This window comes from Dendrobates tinctorius, unplaced genomic scaffold (assembly GCF_039654945.1).
Source record: "Dendrobates tinctorius isolate UK_male_01 unplaced genomic scaffold, ASM3965494v1 ptg000064l, whole genome shotgun sequence".
NCBI classification, from domain to species: domain Eukaryota; kingdom Metazoa; phylum Chordata; class Amphibia; order Anura; family Dendrobatidae; genus Dendrobates; species Dendrobates tinctorius.
In genome coordinates this window covers 2,659,342-2,678,535 of record NW_027361732.1, presented here as the reverse complement: position 1 = coordinate 2,678,535, position 19,194 = coordinate 2,659,342, and the positions used below count along the sequence as shown (strand labels likewise).

At 43.6% G+C, this 19,194-nt stretch overlaps 1 protein-coding gene across 2 annotated transcripts in view; it reads left to right on the top strand.

The window, feature by feature from the left end:
* Nucleotides 1-19,194, top strand: part of RB1 (RB transcriptional corepressor 1) — a 383,417-nt gene that overhangs the window by 133,883 nt on the left and 230,340 nt on the right. For both annotated transcript variants that reach the window (XM_073580241.1, XM_073580240.1), the window contains exons 11-14: nt 11,413-11,487; nt 11,720-11,807; nt 12,384-12,500; nt 13,170-13,226. In XM_073580241.1, the coding sequence (XP_073436342.1) occupies nt 11,413-11,487; nt 11,720-11,807; nt 12,384-12,500; nt 13,170-13,226 (337 nt within the window). The remainder of the gene's footprint in view (nt 1-11,412; nt 11,488-11,719; nt 11,808-12,383; nt 12,501-13,169; nt 13,227-19,194) is intronic.

The following is a 19,194-nucleotide window of genomic DNA, read 5'->3' as shown; positions in this document are numbered from 1 at the left end:
GTGCTCCTTCCCTTCCAAGCTCTGCCATGCGCCCAAACAGTGTTTTACCCCCACATGTAGGGTATCCGCCTACTCAGGACAAATTGCAAAACAATTTTTGGGGTCCAATTTCTCCTGTTACCCTTAGGAAAATAAAAAATTGGGGGCAAAAATATCATTTTTGTTGAAAAAAAATGATTTTTTTATTTTCACGTCCGAGCGTTATAAACTTCTGTGAAGCACTTGGGGGTTCAAAGTGCTCACCACACATCTAGATAAGTTCCGTGGGGGGGTCTAGTGTCCAAAATGGGGTCACTTGTTGGGAGTTTCAATAGTTTAGGTACATCAGGGGCTCTCCAAACGCACATGACACCCGCAGACCATTCCATCAAAGTCTGCATTCCAAAACGTCACTACTTCCCTTCTGAGCCCTGACGTGTGTCCATACAGTAGTTTTCTCCCACATATGGGGTGTCAGCTTACTCAGGACAAATTGGACAACAACTTTTGGGGTTCAATTTCTCCTGTTACCCTTGGGAAAATAAAAAAATTGGGGAATAATTGATCATGTTTGTGGAAAAAATACGATTTTTTTATTTTCATGCCCTGGCATTATAAACTTCTGTGAAGCCCTTGGGGGTTCAAAGTGCTCACCTCACATCTAGATAAGTTCCTTAGGGGGTCTAATTTTCAAAATGGGGTCATTTGTGGGGAGTTTCCACTGTTTAGGTACATTAGGGGCTCTCCAAAGGCAACATGACACCCCCAGACCATTCCATCAATGTCTGCATTCCAAAACGTCACTACTTCCCTTCCGATCCCCGACGTGTTCCCATACAGTAGTTTTCTCCCACATATGGGGTATCAGCATACTCAGGACAAATTGGACAACAACTTTTGGGGTTCAATTTCTCCTGTTACCCTTGGGAAAATAAAAAAAATGGTGACTAAAAGATCATGTTTGTGGAAAAAATACGAATTTTTTATTTTCACGCCCAGGCGTTATAAACTTCTGTGAAGCACTGGGGGGTTCAAAGTGCTCACCACACATCTAGATAAGTTCCTTGGGGGGTCTAGTTTCCAAAATGGTGTCATTTGTGGGGGGTTTCCACTGTTTAGGTACATCAGGGGTTTTCCAATCGCGACATGGTGTCCGATCTCAATTCCAGCAAAAAACGTCAAATGGCGCTGCTTCCCTTCCGAGCTCTGCCATGCGCCCAAATAGTGGTTTAACCCCACATGTGGGGTATCAGCGTACTCAGGACAAATTGCACAATAACTTTTAGGGTGCTGTTACCCTTGGAAAAATAAGAATTGAGGGTGAAAAGATCATTTTTGTGGAAAAAATATGATTTTTTAATTGTACGGCTTTATGTTATAAACTTCTGTGAAGCCCTTGGGGGTTCAAAGTTCTCACCACACATCTAGATAAGTTCCTTAGGGGGTCTAGTTTCCAAAATGGTGTCATTTGTGGGGGGTTTCCACTGTTTTGGTACATCAGGGGTTTTCCAATCGCGACATGATGTCCGATCTCAATTCCAGCCAAAAACGTCAAATGGCGCTGCTTCCCTTCCGAGCTCTGCCATGCGCCCAAATAGTGGTTTACCCCCACATGTGGGGTATCAGCATACTCAGGACAAATTGCACAATAACTTTTAGGGTCCTGTTACCCTTGGGAAAATAAAAATTCTGGTGAAAAGATAATTTTTGTGGAAAAAAATATGATTTTTTAATTGTACCTCTGTACGTTATAAACTTCTGTAAAGCCCTTGTGGGTTCAAAGTTCTCACCACATATCTAGATAAGTTCCTTGGGGGGTCTAGTTTCCAAAATGGGGTCACTTGTAGGGGGTTTCCACTGTTTAGGTACATCAGGGACTCTCCAAACGTGACATGGCGTCCGATCTGAATTCCAGCCAATTTTGCATTGAAAAAGTCAAACAGCGCTCCTTCCATTCTGAGCTCTGTCATGCGCCGAAACAGTCGTTCCCCCCCCACAAATCAGGTATCAGCGTACTCAGGACAAATTGCACAATAACTTTTGCAGTCCAATTTCTCCTGTTACCCTTGGTAAAATAAAAAAAATTGAACCTGAAGTATTTTTTTTGTGAAAAAAAGTTAGATGTTCATTTTTTTAAAAATATTCAAAAAAATTCCTGTGACGCACCTAAAGGGTTAATAAACTTCTTGAATGTGGTTTTGAGCACCTTAAGGCGTGCAGTTTTTAGAATGGTGTCACTTTTGGGTATTTTCTATCATATAGACCCCTCAAAGTGGCTTCAAATGTGATGTGGTCCTAAAAATAAAATGGTGTTGTAAAAATGAGAAATCGCTGGTCAACTTTTAACCCTTATAACTTCCTAACAAAAAAAAATTTTGGTTCCAAAATTGTGCTGATGTAAAGTAAACATGTGGGAAATGTTAGTTATCAAGTTTTTTGTGTGCCGTATCTCTGTGATTTAAGGGCATAAAAATTCAAAGTTGGAAAATTGCGAAATTTTCAAAATTTTTGCCAAATTTCCGTTTTTTTCACAAACGCAAGTTATTTGAATGAAATTTTACCACTAACATGAAGTACAATATGTCACGAGAAAACATTGTCAGAATCACCGGAATCCATAGAAGTGTTCCAGAGTTATGACCTCATAAAGGGACAGTGGTCAGAATTGTAAAAATTGGCCCGGTCATGAACGTGCAAACCACCCTTGGGGGTGAAGGGGTTAAACACCTCTTTGTCATTTGCTTCCATTGTGAAGTTGTTTGTAAAGTTTAAAGCTTTAGGTTACCTTTGTTCTGACAATTTTTAAGCAACTTTCTAAATAATGTTCATTAAAAAATATCCTATCGTTTTTGCTGTTGGTGTGTCTGTGCAACTCCTGGACATAGGTGGCTGTTCTGCTGTTTCTGACATTTGAAAATACACTGCTTAGCCCGTTCTGTTTATATTAGATGCGTGGGAGTTAGGCACCAGGCATCCCCATCAGTCAGCCATTCTTGGAGCCAATGGTGGTCGGATGCGGTCATTTATGGAGCAGAACAGCACAGCTCTATCAGCTGTACAGTGGCTGAAGCAGGATACGTCACATCCAGTCCTATTCTTTTGAATAGGGTCAGATGTGCACTGCCCAGCTACGGGCCATTATGTTTGTTGACAGAGTTGTGCTGTTCTGCTACACAACTGATCACTGGGACATCTGACTGATGCGGTGGGGCATTCAGATGACGCAGCTCCACTGATCTGATATTACATAGTAACATAGTTATCTCCTCAGTGCCTGGATCCCCTTCCCTGCCGCACCTCAAGCTCACTAGACATCTTTGAGCCTGTTTCAGAAGAAGAAGTTTCCAAGCTCCTCGCTTCTGCTCGGCCTACAACCTGCAACAGTGACCCTATTCCTTCACAGCTCCTGCAGTCTCTCTCACCAGTGGTCACCACTCACCTGACTAAAATATTTAACCTCTCTCTTTCTTCAGGTATATTTCCCTCCTCATTTAAACATGCCATCATAACCCCTTTACTTAAAAAGCCATCCCTGGACCAGAACTGCACTGCTAACTACAGACCTGTCTCTAACCTTCCCTTCATCTCTAAACTCCTGGAACGCCTGGTCCACTCCCGTCTAATCCGCTATCTCTCGGATAACTCTCTTCTCGACCCCTTACAATCTGGTTTCCGCTCTTTACACTCTACTGAAACTGCCCTCACTAAAGTCTCTAATGATTTAATAACAGCTAAATCGAAAGGTCATTGCTCCCTGCTGATTCTCCTGGATCTCTCTGCCGCATTTGACACTGTGGATCACCAGCTCCTCCTCACTATGCTCCGCTCTATAGGCCTCAAGGACACAGCCCTCTCCTGGTTCTCCTCCTACCTCTCTGACCGCTCCTTCACTGTATCTTTTTCCGGCTCCTCTTCCTCTTCTCGTCCCCTTACTATCGGGGTCCCGCAGGGCTCAGTCCTAGGCCCCCTCCTCTTCTCTTTATACACTGCCCCTATTGGACAAACAATCAGCAGATTTGGGTTCCAGTATCATCTCTATGCTGATGACACCCAATTATACACTTCTTCCCCTGACATCACCCCTACCCTAATTCAAAATACCAAGGATTGTCTGTCTGCTGTCTCTAGCATCATGTCCTCCCTCTATCTGAAACTAAATCTCTCTAAAACTGAACTTCTTGTGTTTCTCCCCTCTACTAACCTCACTCTACCTAACATCGAAATAACCCTGGAGGGTTCAACCATAACTCCCAAGCAGCATGCCCGCTGTCTTGGGGTCATATTCGACACTGAACTTTCCTTTACTCCGTACATCCGATCACTCAGTCGCTCTTGTCACCTGCATCTTAAAAACATCTCCAGAATCCGACCTTTTCTCACCTTTGAAACTGCTAAGACTCTTACTGTCGCTCTTATTCATTCTCGTCTGGACTACTGCAACTCTCTTCTGATCGGTCTCCCTCTTACCAAACTTTCTCCTCTCCAATCCATCTTGAATGCGGCAGCCAGGGTCATATTTCTGTCCAGCCGCTTCACCGATGCCTCCATCTTGTGCCAGTCATTACACTGGCTACCTATTCGCTACAGGGTCCAGTATAAACTCATCTCTCTCACCCACAAAGCTCTCCACTGTTCTGCACCGCCTTATATCTCCTCTCTCATCTCTGTCTATCGCCCTACACGTGCCCTCCGTTCTACAAATGACCTAAGACTAACATCCCCCGTAATCCGAACCTCGCACCTCCATCTCCAAGACTTCTCTCGTGCTGCTCCAGCTCTCTGGAATGCACTTCCCCAGACGATCAGACTGATACCTAGCCCTGACCTATTCAAGCGCGCTTTGAAAACCCATCTCTTCAAAGAAGCCTATCACATCAACTACTCAGCAAGCTAACTTTGCCCTGTTCCCTCCTTCCAAATATTATTCTGAATCTGCACCCTACTATTCATCTGTCTCCACACCCTTCATGCACATGATAACTGCACTTGATACTTGTCTATTGCACTTAAACACACGGGCTGATGACCGGATCATGCAGCTTTATATGAAAATCCCTATTATAATTGCCAGACCTGAATTAACAAGCATTTCTCACCTACTGTGTCCCCCCATTTCCTTGTAGATTGTAAGCTTGCGAGCAGGGACCTCACTCCTAATGTCATTGTTTGAATTGTCTTAACTTGTATTGAATTTATTGTCTGTACATGTCCCCGCTTAATTGTAAAGTGCTGCGGAATATGTTGGCGCTATATAAATAAAAATTATTATTATTATTATTATTATAAGGTTGAAGGAAGACTTTAAGTCCATCTAGTTCAACCCATATCCTATCCTAACTTGCCCTAACATGTTGATCCAGAGGAAGGCAAAAAAAACCCATGTGGCAACAAGTAAGCTTCACATTGGGGAAAAAAATTCCTTCCTGACTCCACATACGGCAATCAGACTTGCTCTCTGGATCAACGCAATATTAAGGAAACTAGTGTATATACCCTGTAATATTATACTTTTCAAGAAAGGCATCCAGTCCCTTCTTAAATTTTAGTAGGGAATCACTCATTACAACATCATATGGCAGAGAGTTCCATAGTCTCACTGCTCTTACAGTAAAGAATCCGCGTCTGTGAGTATGCTTAAACCTTCTTTCCTCCAGACGTAGAGGATGCCCCCTTGTCCCCGTCACAGGTCTAAGAGTAAAAAGATCATTAGAAAGCTCTTGGTATTGTCCCTGCATATACAGTGGGGAAAAAAAGTATTTAGTCAGTCAGCAATAGTGCAAGTTCCACCACTTAAAAAGATGAGAGGCGTCTGTAATTTACATCATAGGTAGACCTCAACTATGGGAGACAAACTGAGAAAAAAAAATCCAGAAAATCACATTGTTTGTTTTTTTTTCATTTTATTTGCATATTATGGTGGAAAATAAGTATTTGGTCAGAAACAAGCAATCAAGATTTCTGGCTCTCACAGACCTGTAACTTCTTCTTTAAGAGTCTCCTCTTTCCTCCACTCATTACCTGTAGTAATGGCACCTGTTTAAACTTGTTATCAGTATAAAAAGACACCTGTGCACACCCTCAAACAGTCTGACTCCAAACTCCACTATGGTGAAGACCAAAGAACTGTCAAAGGACACCAGAAACAAAATTGTAGCCCTGCACCAGGCTGGGAAGACTGAATCTGCAATAGCCAACCAGCTTGGAGTGAAGAAATCAACTGTGGGAGCAATAATTAGAAAATGGAAGACATACAAGACCACTGATAATCTCCCTCGATCTGGTGCTCCACGCAAAATCCCACCCCGTGGGGTCAGAATGATCACAAGAACGGTGAGCAAAAGTCCCAGAACCACGCTGGGGGACCTAGTGAATGAACTGCAGAGAGCTGGGACCAATGTAACAAGGCCTACCATAAGTAACACACTACGCCACCATGGACTCAGATCCTGCAGTGCCAGACGTGTCCCACTGCTTAAGCCTGTACATGTCCGGGCCCGTCTGAAGTTTGCTAGAGAGCATTTGGATGATCCAGAGGAGTTTTGGGAGAATGCCCTATGGTCTGATGAAACCAAACTGGAACTGTTTGGTAGAAACACAACTTGTCGTGTTTGGAGGAAAAAGAATACTGATTTGCATCCATCATACACCATACCTACTGTAAAGCATGGTGGTGGAAACATCATGCTTTGGGGCTGTTTCTCTGCAAAGGGGCCAGGACGACTGATCCGGGTACATGAAAGAATGAATGGGGCCATGTATCGTGAGATTTTGAGTGCAAACCTCCTTCCATCAGCAAGGGCATTGAAGATGAAACGTGGCTGGGTCTTTCAACATGACAATGATCCAAAGCACACCGCCAGGGCAACGAAGGAGTGGCTTCGTAAGAAGCATTTCAAGGTCCTGGAGTGGCCTAGCCAGTCTCCAGATCTCAACCCTATAGAAAACCTTTGGAGGGAGTTGAAAGTCCGTGTTGCCAAGCGAAAAGCCAAAAACATCACTGCTCTAGAGGAGATCTGCATGGAGGAATGGGCCAACATACCAACAACAGTGTGTGGCAACCTTGTGAAGACTTACAGAAAACGTTTGACCTCTGTCATTGCCAACAAAGGATATATCACAAAGTATTGAGATGAAATTTTGTTTCTGACCAAATACTTATTTTCCACCATAATATGCAAATAAAATGAAAAAAAAACAGACAATGTGATTTTCTGGATTTTTTTTTTCTCAGTTTGTCTCCCATAGTTGAGGTCTACCTATGATGTAAATTACACACGCCTCTCATCTTTTTAAGTGGTGGAACTTGCACTATTGCTAACTGACTAAATACTTTTTTTCCCCACTGTATTTATACATTGTAATAAGATCACCCCTAAGCCTTCGATTCTCCAAACTAAATAACCCCAAATGTAATAACCTGTCTTGGTATTGCAGACCCCCTAGTTCTCTAATAACCTTGGTCGCTCTTCTCTGCACCCGCTCCAGTTCAGCTATGTCTTTCTTATACACCGGAGACCAGAACTGTACACAGTATTCTAAGTGTGGTCGCACTAGTGACTTATATAGAGGTAAAATTATGTTCTCCTCATGAGCATCTATGCCTCTTTTAATGCATCCCATTATTTTATTTGCCTTTGCAGCAGCTGCCTGACACTGGTCGCTAAATGTGAGTTTGTCGTCCACCCATACACCCAGGTCTTTTTCAGTGACAGTTTTGCCCAGTGTTTTACAATTAAGCACATAATTATACATCTTGTTCGTTCTACCCAAGTGCATGACCTTACATTTATCCCCATTAAAGCTCATTTGCCATTTCTCAGCCCAAGCTTCTAGTTTACATAAATCCTCCTGTAATATAAAATTGTCCTCCTCTGTATTGATTACCCTGCAGAGTTTAGTGTCATCTGCATATATTGAAATTCTACTCTCTATGCCCCCTACAAGGTCATTAATAAATATGTTAAAAAGAAGCGGGCCCAAAACTGACCCCTGTGGTACCCCACTGCTAACCGTGACCCAGTCTGAGTGTGCTCCATTAATAACCACCCTTTGTTTCCTATCCCTGAGCCAGCTCTTAACCCACCTACACATATTTTCCCCTATCCCCATTGTTCTCATTTTATGTATCAACCTTTTGTGTGGCACCGTATCAAAAGCTTTTGAAAAGTCCATGTACACCACATCCACTGCATTCCCTTGGTCCAGTCCGGAACTTACCTCTTCATAAAAGCTTATCAGATTAGTCTGACAGGAACGGTCCCTTGTAAACCCATGTTGATATTGGGTCATGAGGTTATTCTTCTCCAGATACTACAGTATAGTATCTCTTAGAAAACCCTCCAGGATTTTACCCACAGTTGAGGTTAAACTTACTGGCCTATAATTTCCAAGTTCAGTTTTTGTCCCCTTTTTGAATATTGGCACCACATTTGCAATACGCCAGTCCTGTGGTACAGACCCTGTTATTATGAAATCTTTAAAGATTAAAAATAATGGTCTATCTATGACTGTGCTTAATTCCTGCAGTACTCGGGGGTGTATCCCATCCGGGCCCGGGGATTTGTCAATTTTAGTGATTTTTAGACGCCGCCGTACTTCCTGCTGGGTTAAGCAGGTGACATTTAACAGAGAATTTTTATCCCTGATCATGTTATCCGTCATGGGATTTTCTTGTGTAAACACTGTTGAAAAAAAGTCATTTAGCATATTGGCTTTTTCCTCATCCTCATCCACCATTTCACCCAGACTATTTTTAAGGGGGCCAACACTATCATTTTTTAGATTCTTACTATTTATGTAGTTAAAGAATATTTTGGGATTATTTTTACTTTCTCTGGCAATGAGTCTCTCTGTCTCAATCTTTGCTGTCTTGATTTGCTTTTTACAGAATTTATTTAATCTTCTGTATTTAGTTAATGCCTCATCACTACCTATTTGCTTTAATTCGCTAAATGCTTTATTTTTGTCCCTTATTGCGCCCCTTACAGCTCTATTTAGCCATAGTGGTTTCTTCCTATTTCTCGCATGTTTATTCCCATATGGTATATATTGTGCACAGGTCCTATTCAGGATGCTAATAAACGTCTCCCATTTTCTTTGTGTATTTTTATGTCTCAGGATATCGTCCCAGTTAATTCCACCAAGATCATCTCTCATCCGTTGGAAATTTGCTTTCCTGAAGTTTAGTGTCCTTGTAACCCCTCTACTACACATCTTATTAAAGGATACATGAAAACTTAGTAATTTGTGATCACTGTTACCCAAGTGACCCCCAACCCTTACATTTGATATGCGGTCTGGCCTGTTGGTTAATATTAGGTCTAGCAGTGCCCCCCCTCTTGTTGGGTCCTGAACCAGTTGTGAAAGGTAATTGTCTCTCATAGTAGTCAAAACCCTATTACCTTTGCTGGAACTGCAGGTTTCTGTTCCCCAATGTATTTCAGGGTAGTTGAAATCCCCCATAATAATGACTTCTCCTTGAGTCGCAGCTTCATCTATTTGCTTTATGAGGATATTCTCTGTTGCTTCCATTATTTTTGGAGACTTATAACAAACCCCTATCAGTAATTTATTATTTTTCCCCCCTCCCCTTATCTCTACCCACAGGGACTCTACATTTTCATTAGATTCATATATATTATCACGAAGGATGGGTTTTAAGGATGATTTTACATATAAACACACGCCTCCCCCTCGCTTATTTGTTCGGTCATTTCTGAACAGACTATAGCCCTGTAAATTAACCGCCCAGTCGTGGCTCTCATCCAGCCATGTCTCAGATATCCCCACCATGTCATAATTATGTTCCAACAGCATTAACTCCAATTCCTCCATTTTGTTGGCAAGGCTTCTGGCATTAGTATACATGCACTTTATGTATCTCTCTGTACCTCTATTCTTTCTTAAATTATTAACTGTTCTAACCCCACCCCCCATGCCACCCCCACCCCTAATTTCATTATTTGCGCCCAGGTCTCTATCTGCACTCTCCTCCCCTCCTATAAAAGGAATACCCTCCCCCCCGTCCCTAGTTTAAACACTCCTCCAACCTTCTAGCCATTTTCTCCCCCAGCACAGCTGCACCCTCCCCATTGAGGTGCAGCCCGTCCCTAGCGTAGAACCTGTAGCCAACTGAGAAGTCGGCCCAGTTCTGCAGGAACCCAAACCCCTCCTTCCTACACCAATTCCTGAGCCACTTATTAACCTCCCTAATCTCCCGTTGCCTCTCTGGCGTGGCACGTGGTACAGGAAGTATTTCCGAAAATACCACCTTGGAGGTCCTTGCTTTAAGCTTACAGCCTAATTCCCTGAAATCATCTTTAAGGACCTTCCACCTACCTCTAACTTTGTCATTTGTGCCAATGTGCACCATGACCGCTGGATCCTCTCCAGCCCCTCCCAGTAATCTGTCAACCCGATCAGCGATGTGTTGGACTCGAGCGCCAGGTAGGCAGCACACCGTTCGACGATCCCTGTCTTTGTGACAGATTGCCCTATCTGTTCCCCTAATAATTGAGTCTCCCACTACCAGAACCTGTCTGGTCTGCCCTGCTCTCCTATTTCCCCCCTTACTGGAGCAGACACTCCTCCGGCTTTCAGAGGACATGCCTTGCTGCAGCAGTGCTACTCCTGCACTAACACTTCCCTCATCTGCCAACTTAGCAAACTTATTTGGGTGTGCCAGATCGGGACTAGCCTCCCTGGTGCTCTTCCCTCTACCCCGCCTTCTAACTGTCACCCAGCTAGCTGCTTCATTGTCCTGCAGCTCCAACCTAGCATCCCCCCCTCACCTATCCCATTGAGCGTCTGCTCAGTGAGCAGAAGACTCCTTTCCATATTGTCTATGGATCTCAGTGTTGCCAGCTGCACATTTAGATCCAGTATCTGGGCTTCCAAATGCACAACGTGCTCACATCTCGCACAGCAGTATGCACCCTCCACCGGCTGTTCAAGGATTTCATACATGCGGCAAGACGTGCACTGGATGGCATTGGCAATAGTGGAGCACATCCTAATGGGGATTGCACCAGACAATAAGATAAGCAAAAATAAATAAAAAGTGTTAATAAAATATAACAGCAATTCAGTAATACCTCCCTTGGAAACTCCAAAGTCACAGAATCTCAAGTCACACACTTACCACAGTTCGCACTTACGCTCAGGTCACACTCAGCTCGTTCACACTCGCTCAGGTAGAAGATTTAAAAGATGACGTATCCAAAGAATAGGCCATCATTCAGGAAGGCAGAACCTATAAATGCATGTGGTGAATACCAATATTGTATAACAAGTTTATAATTACGATTCAAATAATGAACATGATCCATCAATTTTTTAGCTGCGTGTTTGTGTATTTTGACTGTTTAAAACACAATTATATATCCAATCACCTAAAATTGTCAAAGATGATCTATTTTTAAACTGTTTCTCCAGTTTGGAACAGGAGAGGACGCCTCAAAAGAATAGCGCAGAAGAAGCTCGTCTGATTCCCCCACAGACACCAGTGAGGTGAGCTTATTCACCTAGTTCACTAGGAAACACTAGAAGTATTTAGGTTTGTTCTCATAATTTAAATTTTCCTTAAAAAAAAAAAAAAAAAAAATAGCCATTTGTTTGCTGTCAAAGGTGGTACTAATATTAGTTCATGCAGCAAGTTACCATTATTCCTATTTATTTTTTCCATAGTAACCACTTATTTATTTTTAACATTTTTTGTATTTGTGCTTTACAAAAAAAATAGAGCTGCTATGAACACTATCAACCAGCTGATGACTATTCTACATTCAGCCAGTGATGAACCATCAGAAATTCTTAACTATTACTTTGAGGTATGTTATTCTGGTATACAATATGTTTAGAAAAAAATGACCCATTGTTTGTTTAAATCTGACTTTTATGTTAGATTATATATTTTAATTTACTTTTCAGATCACGAGCTGTATTTAAGTAAATAAATCTTGCTATTTATTACATTGACCAGTCAGCCCAGTTAAGGGCCTTTTACACTAGCGATATCGCTAAAGCGTCACCGATTTTGTGACGCATCAGCGCTATCACTAGCGATATCACTACATATGACACTCACTTCCGACCGGCTCCCCCTCTGGTTATCGGTGATCGCGTGAGAACGTCCTGGGCCGTTTTCTCACCGTCGATTTCCTGCTGGCGCCGTCGAGCGTGCCATGGACGCGGGCGGAAGAACATACTGATAGTCAGGAACCTTATAAATATTGGCAAATCTTCAAAGGGCTTTTTTCTTCCTCAGAAGATTTGCTCTGCTGTCAGGGTTGTTTCTGTTCATTGAAATTAATAGACATAACCTCCACAATACACAAGGGACCATACAACTACAGTTCCAGCCTGTCCAACTTGCAATACTATAGTTCTGGTTCTGTTCATTACAGAATTGTACACTAAATCCAAAGACCATGATTACAAGGAGAGTGCAACGTTTGGGCCTAATGTTTAGAGAAAGGTTTGCCGTTGCAGTGGGACAAGCCTTTGCTGAAATTGGATACCAGGTAATAATATACTGTAATATACTGTAAATCATGATGCTCTCATTTATAAATTTAAGAGTTATTTGGCTGCTCTTGGGCTAACAATGTAGTATTTCTATTTGAGCATCTGCTAAAAAAACAAGAAAAAAAGAGACCTTTTTTTTTTCCACTCAAATTGTCATTAACTTAATTTTGTTTAATTGGCATCGTTATTTTTTTTAATGGATGACTTGGTGCTCTGCTAATCCAAATGGCACCTTGTGGCCCCTATTGACTTATACGGTGGTTTGGAATATATTGAGGCTTGTGTCGTTACATGCCGGGCGTGCTTTGCTTGTGTTGTTTTTATATAATATAATATATTTATTTAAAGAACTTTTTTAAGTCCATATAATATCCACATCTTTTGTAGTTTTGCTGCAGATTTTCTTTATTCATTTCAATGACAAAGTAAAAAAACAAGTGAATTGTCACTTATTTTGCTGCACATTTATCTTAGTTCCACAGCAAAAGCCACAGGATTTCTTTTTTGTTTTACCTTTTTTTTTCACCTAATCTTCAGGAAAATCCATAGCAGCAAATCAGCGATAAAGCCACATTTGTTTTTTTTTAATTTAAGTATTCACTTATTCCAATTTTTCTCAGATTACAACCTTTTACATTAATTACCTTTTTCTCTCTCTGTAATAGAGGTACAAGCTTGGAGTGCACTTGCATTATCGTGTTATGGAGTCCATGTTGAAATCTGTAAGTGTTCAATATAAAGAAATGTTACTGCAATAACTATTTGAGCTCCATTTTTAAAGGCTTAGCATTCATGGAATGGCCCTGGTTAGATTTTATGTTATGCTTTATGCTTCAGTAGCAATTTAATTTCATGTGAATATCTGTTATTTGTGCGTAGAATTTATGTACAATTATTAACAAAAAGATTGCCCAATCTGTCTTGTTTCCCTGTGTTTTTTTCCCCAGAAAAAAAATAACCACGTAAAAATGCATTAAAAAACTGCAATGCAAAAGCTGATCTAGGTTTCCTAAAACTAAACAAACATTTCAATTATGTTTTAATAAGAATTTTGTTAATGTATTTTATTGTTTCCTCAAACCTAGAGAATTCACGTCAATAACTGTTTGTTCACACCGGTTGTATCCAGATGGAAAGTTCACTTTGTATAACTGTTCTTGTGCTGAGGATGGGATTTTCTGAAATCTCATCTACACGCTGCAGAGGAAATCACTGCACAAATAGAGCCGCACGAAAGATTTCACATCTGCATCCTGTCGATTTATGTTGCAATTTTCACTGCTGAGTGATGAAATCTGTGGAAAATGTGCACCATTTGACATGGATTTTGCAATGCTTTGAATAAGTATTCATACTCTTGATTTTTTTTTCCCACATTTGTATCTCGTTACTCCTACAAACTTTAATGTATTTTATTGTGGTTTTATGTGATAAACCAACACAAAGTAGCTAGCAGTTTTGAAGTGTAAAGGAAATACATGGTTTTCTATATCTTTTAAAAAATAAATCTGAAAATTATGCCGTGCATTTGTGTTCAGCCACCTGTAGTCTGATACCCCTAAATAAAATACTGAGTTTCTTATTGTCTCCAGAAATCATATAATTAGTAATTGAGTCCACCTGCAAGTAATTTATTCTCCATATAACTACAGCTGTTCTGTGAAAGGAATCAGAGATTAATTTGAAAACAGTAGGGATCAAAGTGCATTATGAAAACCATGCAACACACCAAACAGGTCAGGAAAAAAGTTGTGGAGAAGAATAAAGCAGGGTTAGGTCATAAAAAAATATCCCAAGCACTGAACATCCCACAGAGCATCGTTCAATCTATCATCCAAAAATGGAAGGAGTATGGCATACCTGCAAACCTTCCAAGAAATGGCCGTCCACCTAAACTGACATCCCAAGCAAGGAGGCCCACAGTCACTAGGGAGGAACTGCAGAGATCTACAGCTTAGGTGGGAGAATCTGTCCATAGGACAACTATTAAACGTATACTCCACAAATCTGGCCTGCATGGAAGAGTGGTAAAAAGAAAGCTATTTTTTAAAGTATGCCAAAGGAAGTCCTGTCTGCAGTTTACAAAAATTAATGCTTCTAGCAAGTGTAAGAAGGTACTTTTGACAGATGAGACCAAAATAAAACTTTTTAGCTAAATGCAAAAATCTACAGCTCTGGCAAAAATTAAGAGAGCACTGTAAAATTTTAATTTTGTCTGATTATAATTTCTTTACTGTATAACTTCTTTACTTAAATTCAAAATTTGGGAGGTGGTATCAACTTTTACTGTGTTTATACAGATCTGGCAAAAATTGAGAGACCACTGCAAAGCTTTCAGTTTCTCTGATTTTTCTTTTTATAGGTATGTTTTTGAGTAAAATGTAAATTGCTCTTTTATTCTATAAACTACTAACATGATGTCTCTGAATTTCCAAGCACTGAATTTTGTATTTATTTTCAGAAAATGCTAAGAAAACAAGTTCATAATCATTTAGAAACAACAATACTAATTTTTTAACTCCGGAAGAGTTCAGAAATCAATATTTTGTGGAATAACTTTGATTTTTAATTACAGCTTCCATGCTTCTTGGCATGCTTTTCACCAGTCTTTCACACTGCTTCTGGGTGACCTTATGCCACTCCTGGTACAAAAATTTAAGTAGTTCTTTGTTTGATGGCTTGTGACTATCAATCTTCCTCTTGATTACATTCTAGAGGTTTTCAATGTGGTTCAGGTCTGGAGATTGGGCTGGCCATGACAGGGATTTGATGTGGTGGTCCTTCATCCACACATTGATTGACCTAGCTGTGTGGCATGGCGCATTGTCCTAATGGAAAAACCAGTCCTCAGAGTTGGGGAACACTGCCTGAGCAGAAGAAATCAACTGTTTTTCCAGCATAACCTTGTATGCGGCTTGATTCATGCGTCCTTTGCAAAGATTAACCTGCCCAATTAGCCCTGCCTCTAGGAGCCTGTTACAAACTGTTCTTGCTGTGCACTTCACCACAGCTGCCATTTGCTTTTCCTTTTGTAGGTCACTTGATCTCATCCTGCGGTTGCGGAGTTACATTCGAGTAAGATGAAGGTCATCCCGGTCAATGGAGAGTCGTTTTCGCCTTCTGCCGATCTGTAGCTGTTTTGTCCCCAATGTCTGCTGCTTGATCTTGTAATGGACTGCCGTCTTTGAAATTTTAAGGATGGAGGCAACATGACGCCCACTGTATCCCTCTGCTAGTAAAGCCATAAATGAGCCCTTCTTTTCCTCACTCAAGACTTTTCAACTCCTTTGGCATGGTTAAAAGTTATTTTTTCTCCTTCGTCTCATTGGGGGACGCAGGTACTGTGGGTGTATGCTACCGCCATCTGGAGGCTGACACTAAGTAAACAACACAAGTTTAGCTCCTCCTCCGCCGTATACACCCTCGCCCCGATTGTGGGCGGAAACCAGTTTTATGCTTAGTGTCCTTTAGAGGCCACGCTACGGACAATCGAGAAGTGCTCTCCTCCCCCACCCACATCCCCTGGCAGGGTAGTATTGAGACCTGGCGGAGACAGTATGGCTGGGAAGGCGAAGACGCACACGTTCCTATACGCTGCATGCATCTCCTGTTGGACCTCTTTTCCGCGGGCGCAGAGTAACAAATTATGCGAAGCCTGCGACTCTGAACGCCCCCAGGAGCCCTCCCCTGCGACCGAGCCCAGTGATCCAAATCCACCGTAATGGGCCCTATCACTATCGCAGTCTATGGCATCGCTTACAAAGGCGGTCGAGTCTCTTCACGCCCCACATAGGGGCAAGGATTGTGGCTCGCTTATCTGGGAGGGGTCCTCCACCTCACAAGAGCCTCCGGCCTGCAGGGGCCGCTCTCAATCCAGGCAGGCGCAAAGGAAACAAACCCACACGGCATCCGTGAGTTCGGCGTCACGCTCTCCTTCACCAGTAGTCGGGAGCGGGCAGAGTTCAGATTATGACTCAAACGAGCCTCTGGACCTAGATACCCCGGGGTGTCGAGAAACAGTTGACAGCCTCATCGAAGCTGTTAATCAGAATCTGGGGGTTGAGGATGACGTCACCTTGCCCTCAGGCCATAAGGTATCCTTTAAGCCGGCGAAGATACCGCATAGAGTGTTTGGCACTCACCCAGAGTTTTAGGACATAGCGCAGCGTCACAGGGAACGGCCGTATAGGCTTAGCCTCTAAATCCTTGTTATCTGTACCTAGTGGTTCTTCTATTAAGGACCCCACTGATCGGCTCATAGAGAGTTTGGCTCGCTCAGTTTTTGAAGCGTCAGGATCAGCACTCTGTCCCTCGTTCGCGTCGACTTGGGTAGCCAAGGCCATGATGTCATGGTCAGTGTCATTGAACAAAGTCTTGCAGGATAGAGACCTGCCTACGGAGGTATCAGAGATTGCGAGTCAGATCGCTATGGCTGGTGATTACTTAATCAACGCTTCCTTGGATGTGATCAATTGTGCGGCACTTGCGGCCGCAAACGCGATATCCATTAGGAGAGCCCTATGGTTAAGGACATGGCTGGCCGATTCAACTTCCAAGAAGTCCTTGACTTCCCTGCCTTATCAGGGTGGCCGCCTATTCGGGGAAAAGTTAGACCAACACATCTCCGGTGCTACAGGGGGAAAAAGCAGCTTCCTCCCGCAACAAAAGGTCAACAGCCATTGCGCCAGGCTCAGGCACGTTTTTGGGCCTTTCGCAACCCCGGGTGGACGGCAGCGGCCAGTTCTGTTGCTCCAGGTCACTCCAATCAGGATAGGGAGCGACAGGTCTCATATAGAGCCAACCCATTGGGGAGAATGCGTGCTCGCCAGCCCAGGTCGAGGGGAACCAGGTCCCAGAGATCCTCAGCTATATGACTCGGAGCACTTTTTAGGCGACATTAGCAGAGTAGACAGCCACCTGCTCTGGTTTCGCCATGTCTGGGTCGCAGTAGCACACGACTCATGGGTGGCGGAACTGGTGTCCTCAGGGTACAAGATAGAGTTTATCAGGTATCCCACAAAACGATTTTTTTATGTCCCGACTTCCCAAAGTGGAGCCCCGGGCAAGAGCGTTGCTAGGGGCCATCAATTCACTCCAGCACAACGGAGTCATTGTTCAAGTACCAGAGCACGAGAAGGCTCAGGTTTTTATTTCAATCTGTTCGCGGTCCCCAAAAAGGATGGGACAGTCAGGCCGGTTTCGGACCTGAAGCTCCTGAACAAGTTCATCAGGATCAAACATTTCCGAATGGAATCTTTCCGTTCAGTTATATCGGCCATGGGGCAAGGAGAATACTTGGCCTCTATCGACATCCAGGATGCCTACCTGCATGTCCCCATTTTTCCCCCGCATCAGAGGTTTCTACGTTTTGCCATCAATGGCCGACATTTCCAGTTTGCAGCACTGCCCTTCGGGCTAGCCACCACCCCCCAGAGTGTTCACAAAGGTAATGACAGTTGTTATGGCCGTCTTACACTCTCGGGGCATAGTCGTCTTGCCATATTTAGACGACCTCTTGGTGAAGGGCCCCTCGTTTCCGGCATGCGAGGAGAATGTCAGCATCACGCTGGATGCCCTCTACCGCTTAGAGTGGTTGGTCAACAGGAAAAAATCATCCCTTGTCCCAGCCCAGAGGATTTCCTTTTTAGGGATGATCTTCGACACCTCCCGAGGGTTGGTAATTCTCCCTCAAGACAAAGCCCTAGCGCTCCGGCAAGGAGTCCAGAAGCTTCTGCAGCCAGTCCCGCACACCATTCGGTTTGGGATGAGGGTACTAGGGAAGATGGTGGCAGCAATGGAAGCGATTCCATTTGCCCAATTTCATCTTCGCCCCCTACAGCACGCCCTTTTGTCATCTTGGAACAAGAACACGTTCACGCTCGAGCATCAGTGCCGGCTGTCCTCTCAGGTCAGGCAGTCACTAGAGTGGTGGACGAGCAGGTCTTCCCTTCAGGGGAAACTCTTTCCCCCAGAGCAGTGGCTGGTAGTCACAACCGCCGCCAGCCTCCTCGGCTGGGGAGCAGTTTTTCGCCACCACACGACCCAGGGCAAATGGTCGCAACAGGAGGCACGCCTCCCGATCAACTTGTTGGAAATGCAAGCGGTCCGGCTGGCGCTGCAACTTTTTCAGCACCTTCTAGCAGGCCGCCCCATCTGGATTCAATCGGACAACGCCACGGCGGTGGCTTACGTAAATCATCAAGGGGGCATCCGCAGCAGGGCAACCATGCGCGAGGTGGGACACGTGCTTCGCTGGGCTGAGAGGAACCATTCGGTAATATCGGCGGTCCACATCCCGGGCGTGGAAAATTGGGCAGTGGACTTCCTCAGCCAGCAGGGTGTCACGTCCGGGGAATGGTCTCTGCTCCCCGAGGTCTTCCAGCAGATTTGCCAACGGTGGGGAACACCGGATGTGGATATATGGCCTCCAGGGTCAACGCCAAGGTGCCCATGTTCGTCGCTCGGTCTCGGGACCCGCGAGCGATCGCCGTGGATGCGTTGGTTCTGCCATGGAACCAGTTTCGCCTTCCATACTTGTTCCCCCCGCTGCCACGACTTCTGAGGGTCATCAAGAAGAGCAAGACAGAAGGGGTTCCAGTGATTCTATTGGCCCTGTCGGGCATGGTACGCAGATCTAGTGCAGCTGCTCGCCGACGTCCCATGGCGACTGCCAGAGCGCCCAGATCTGCT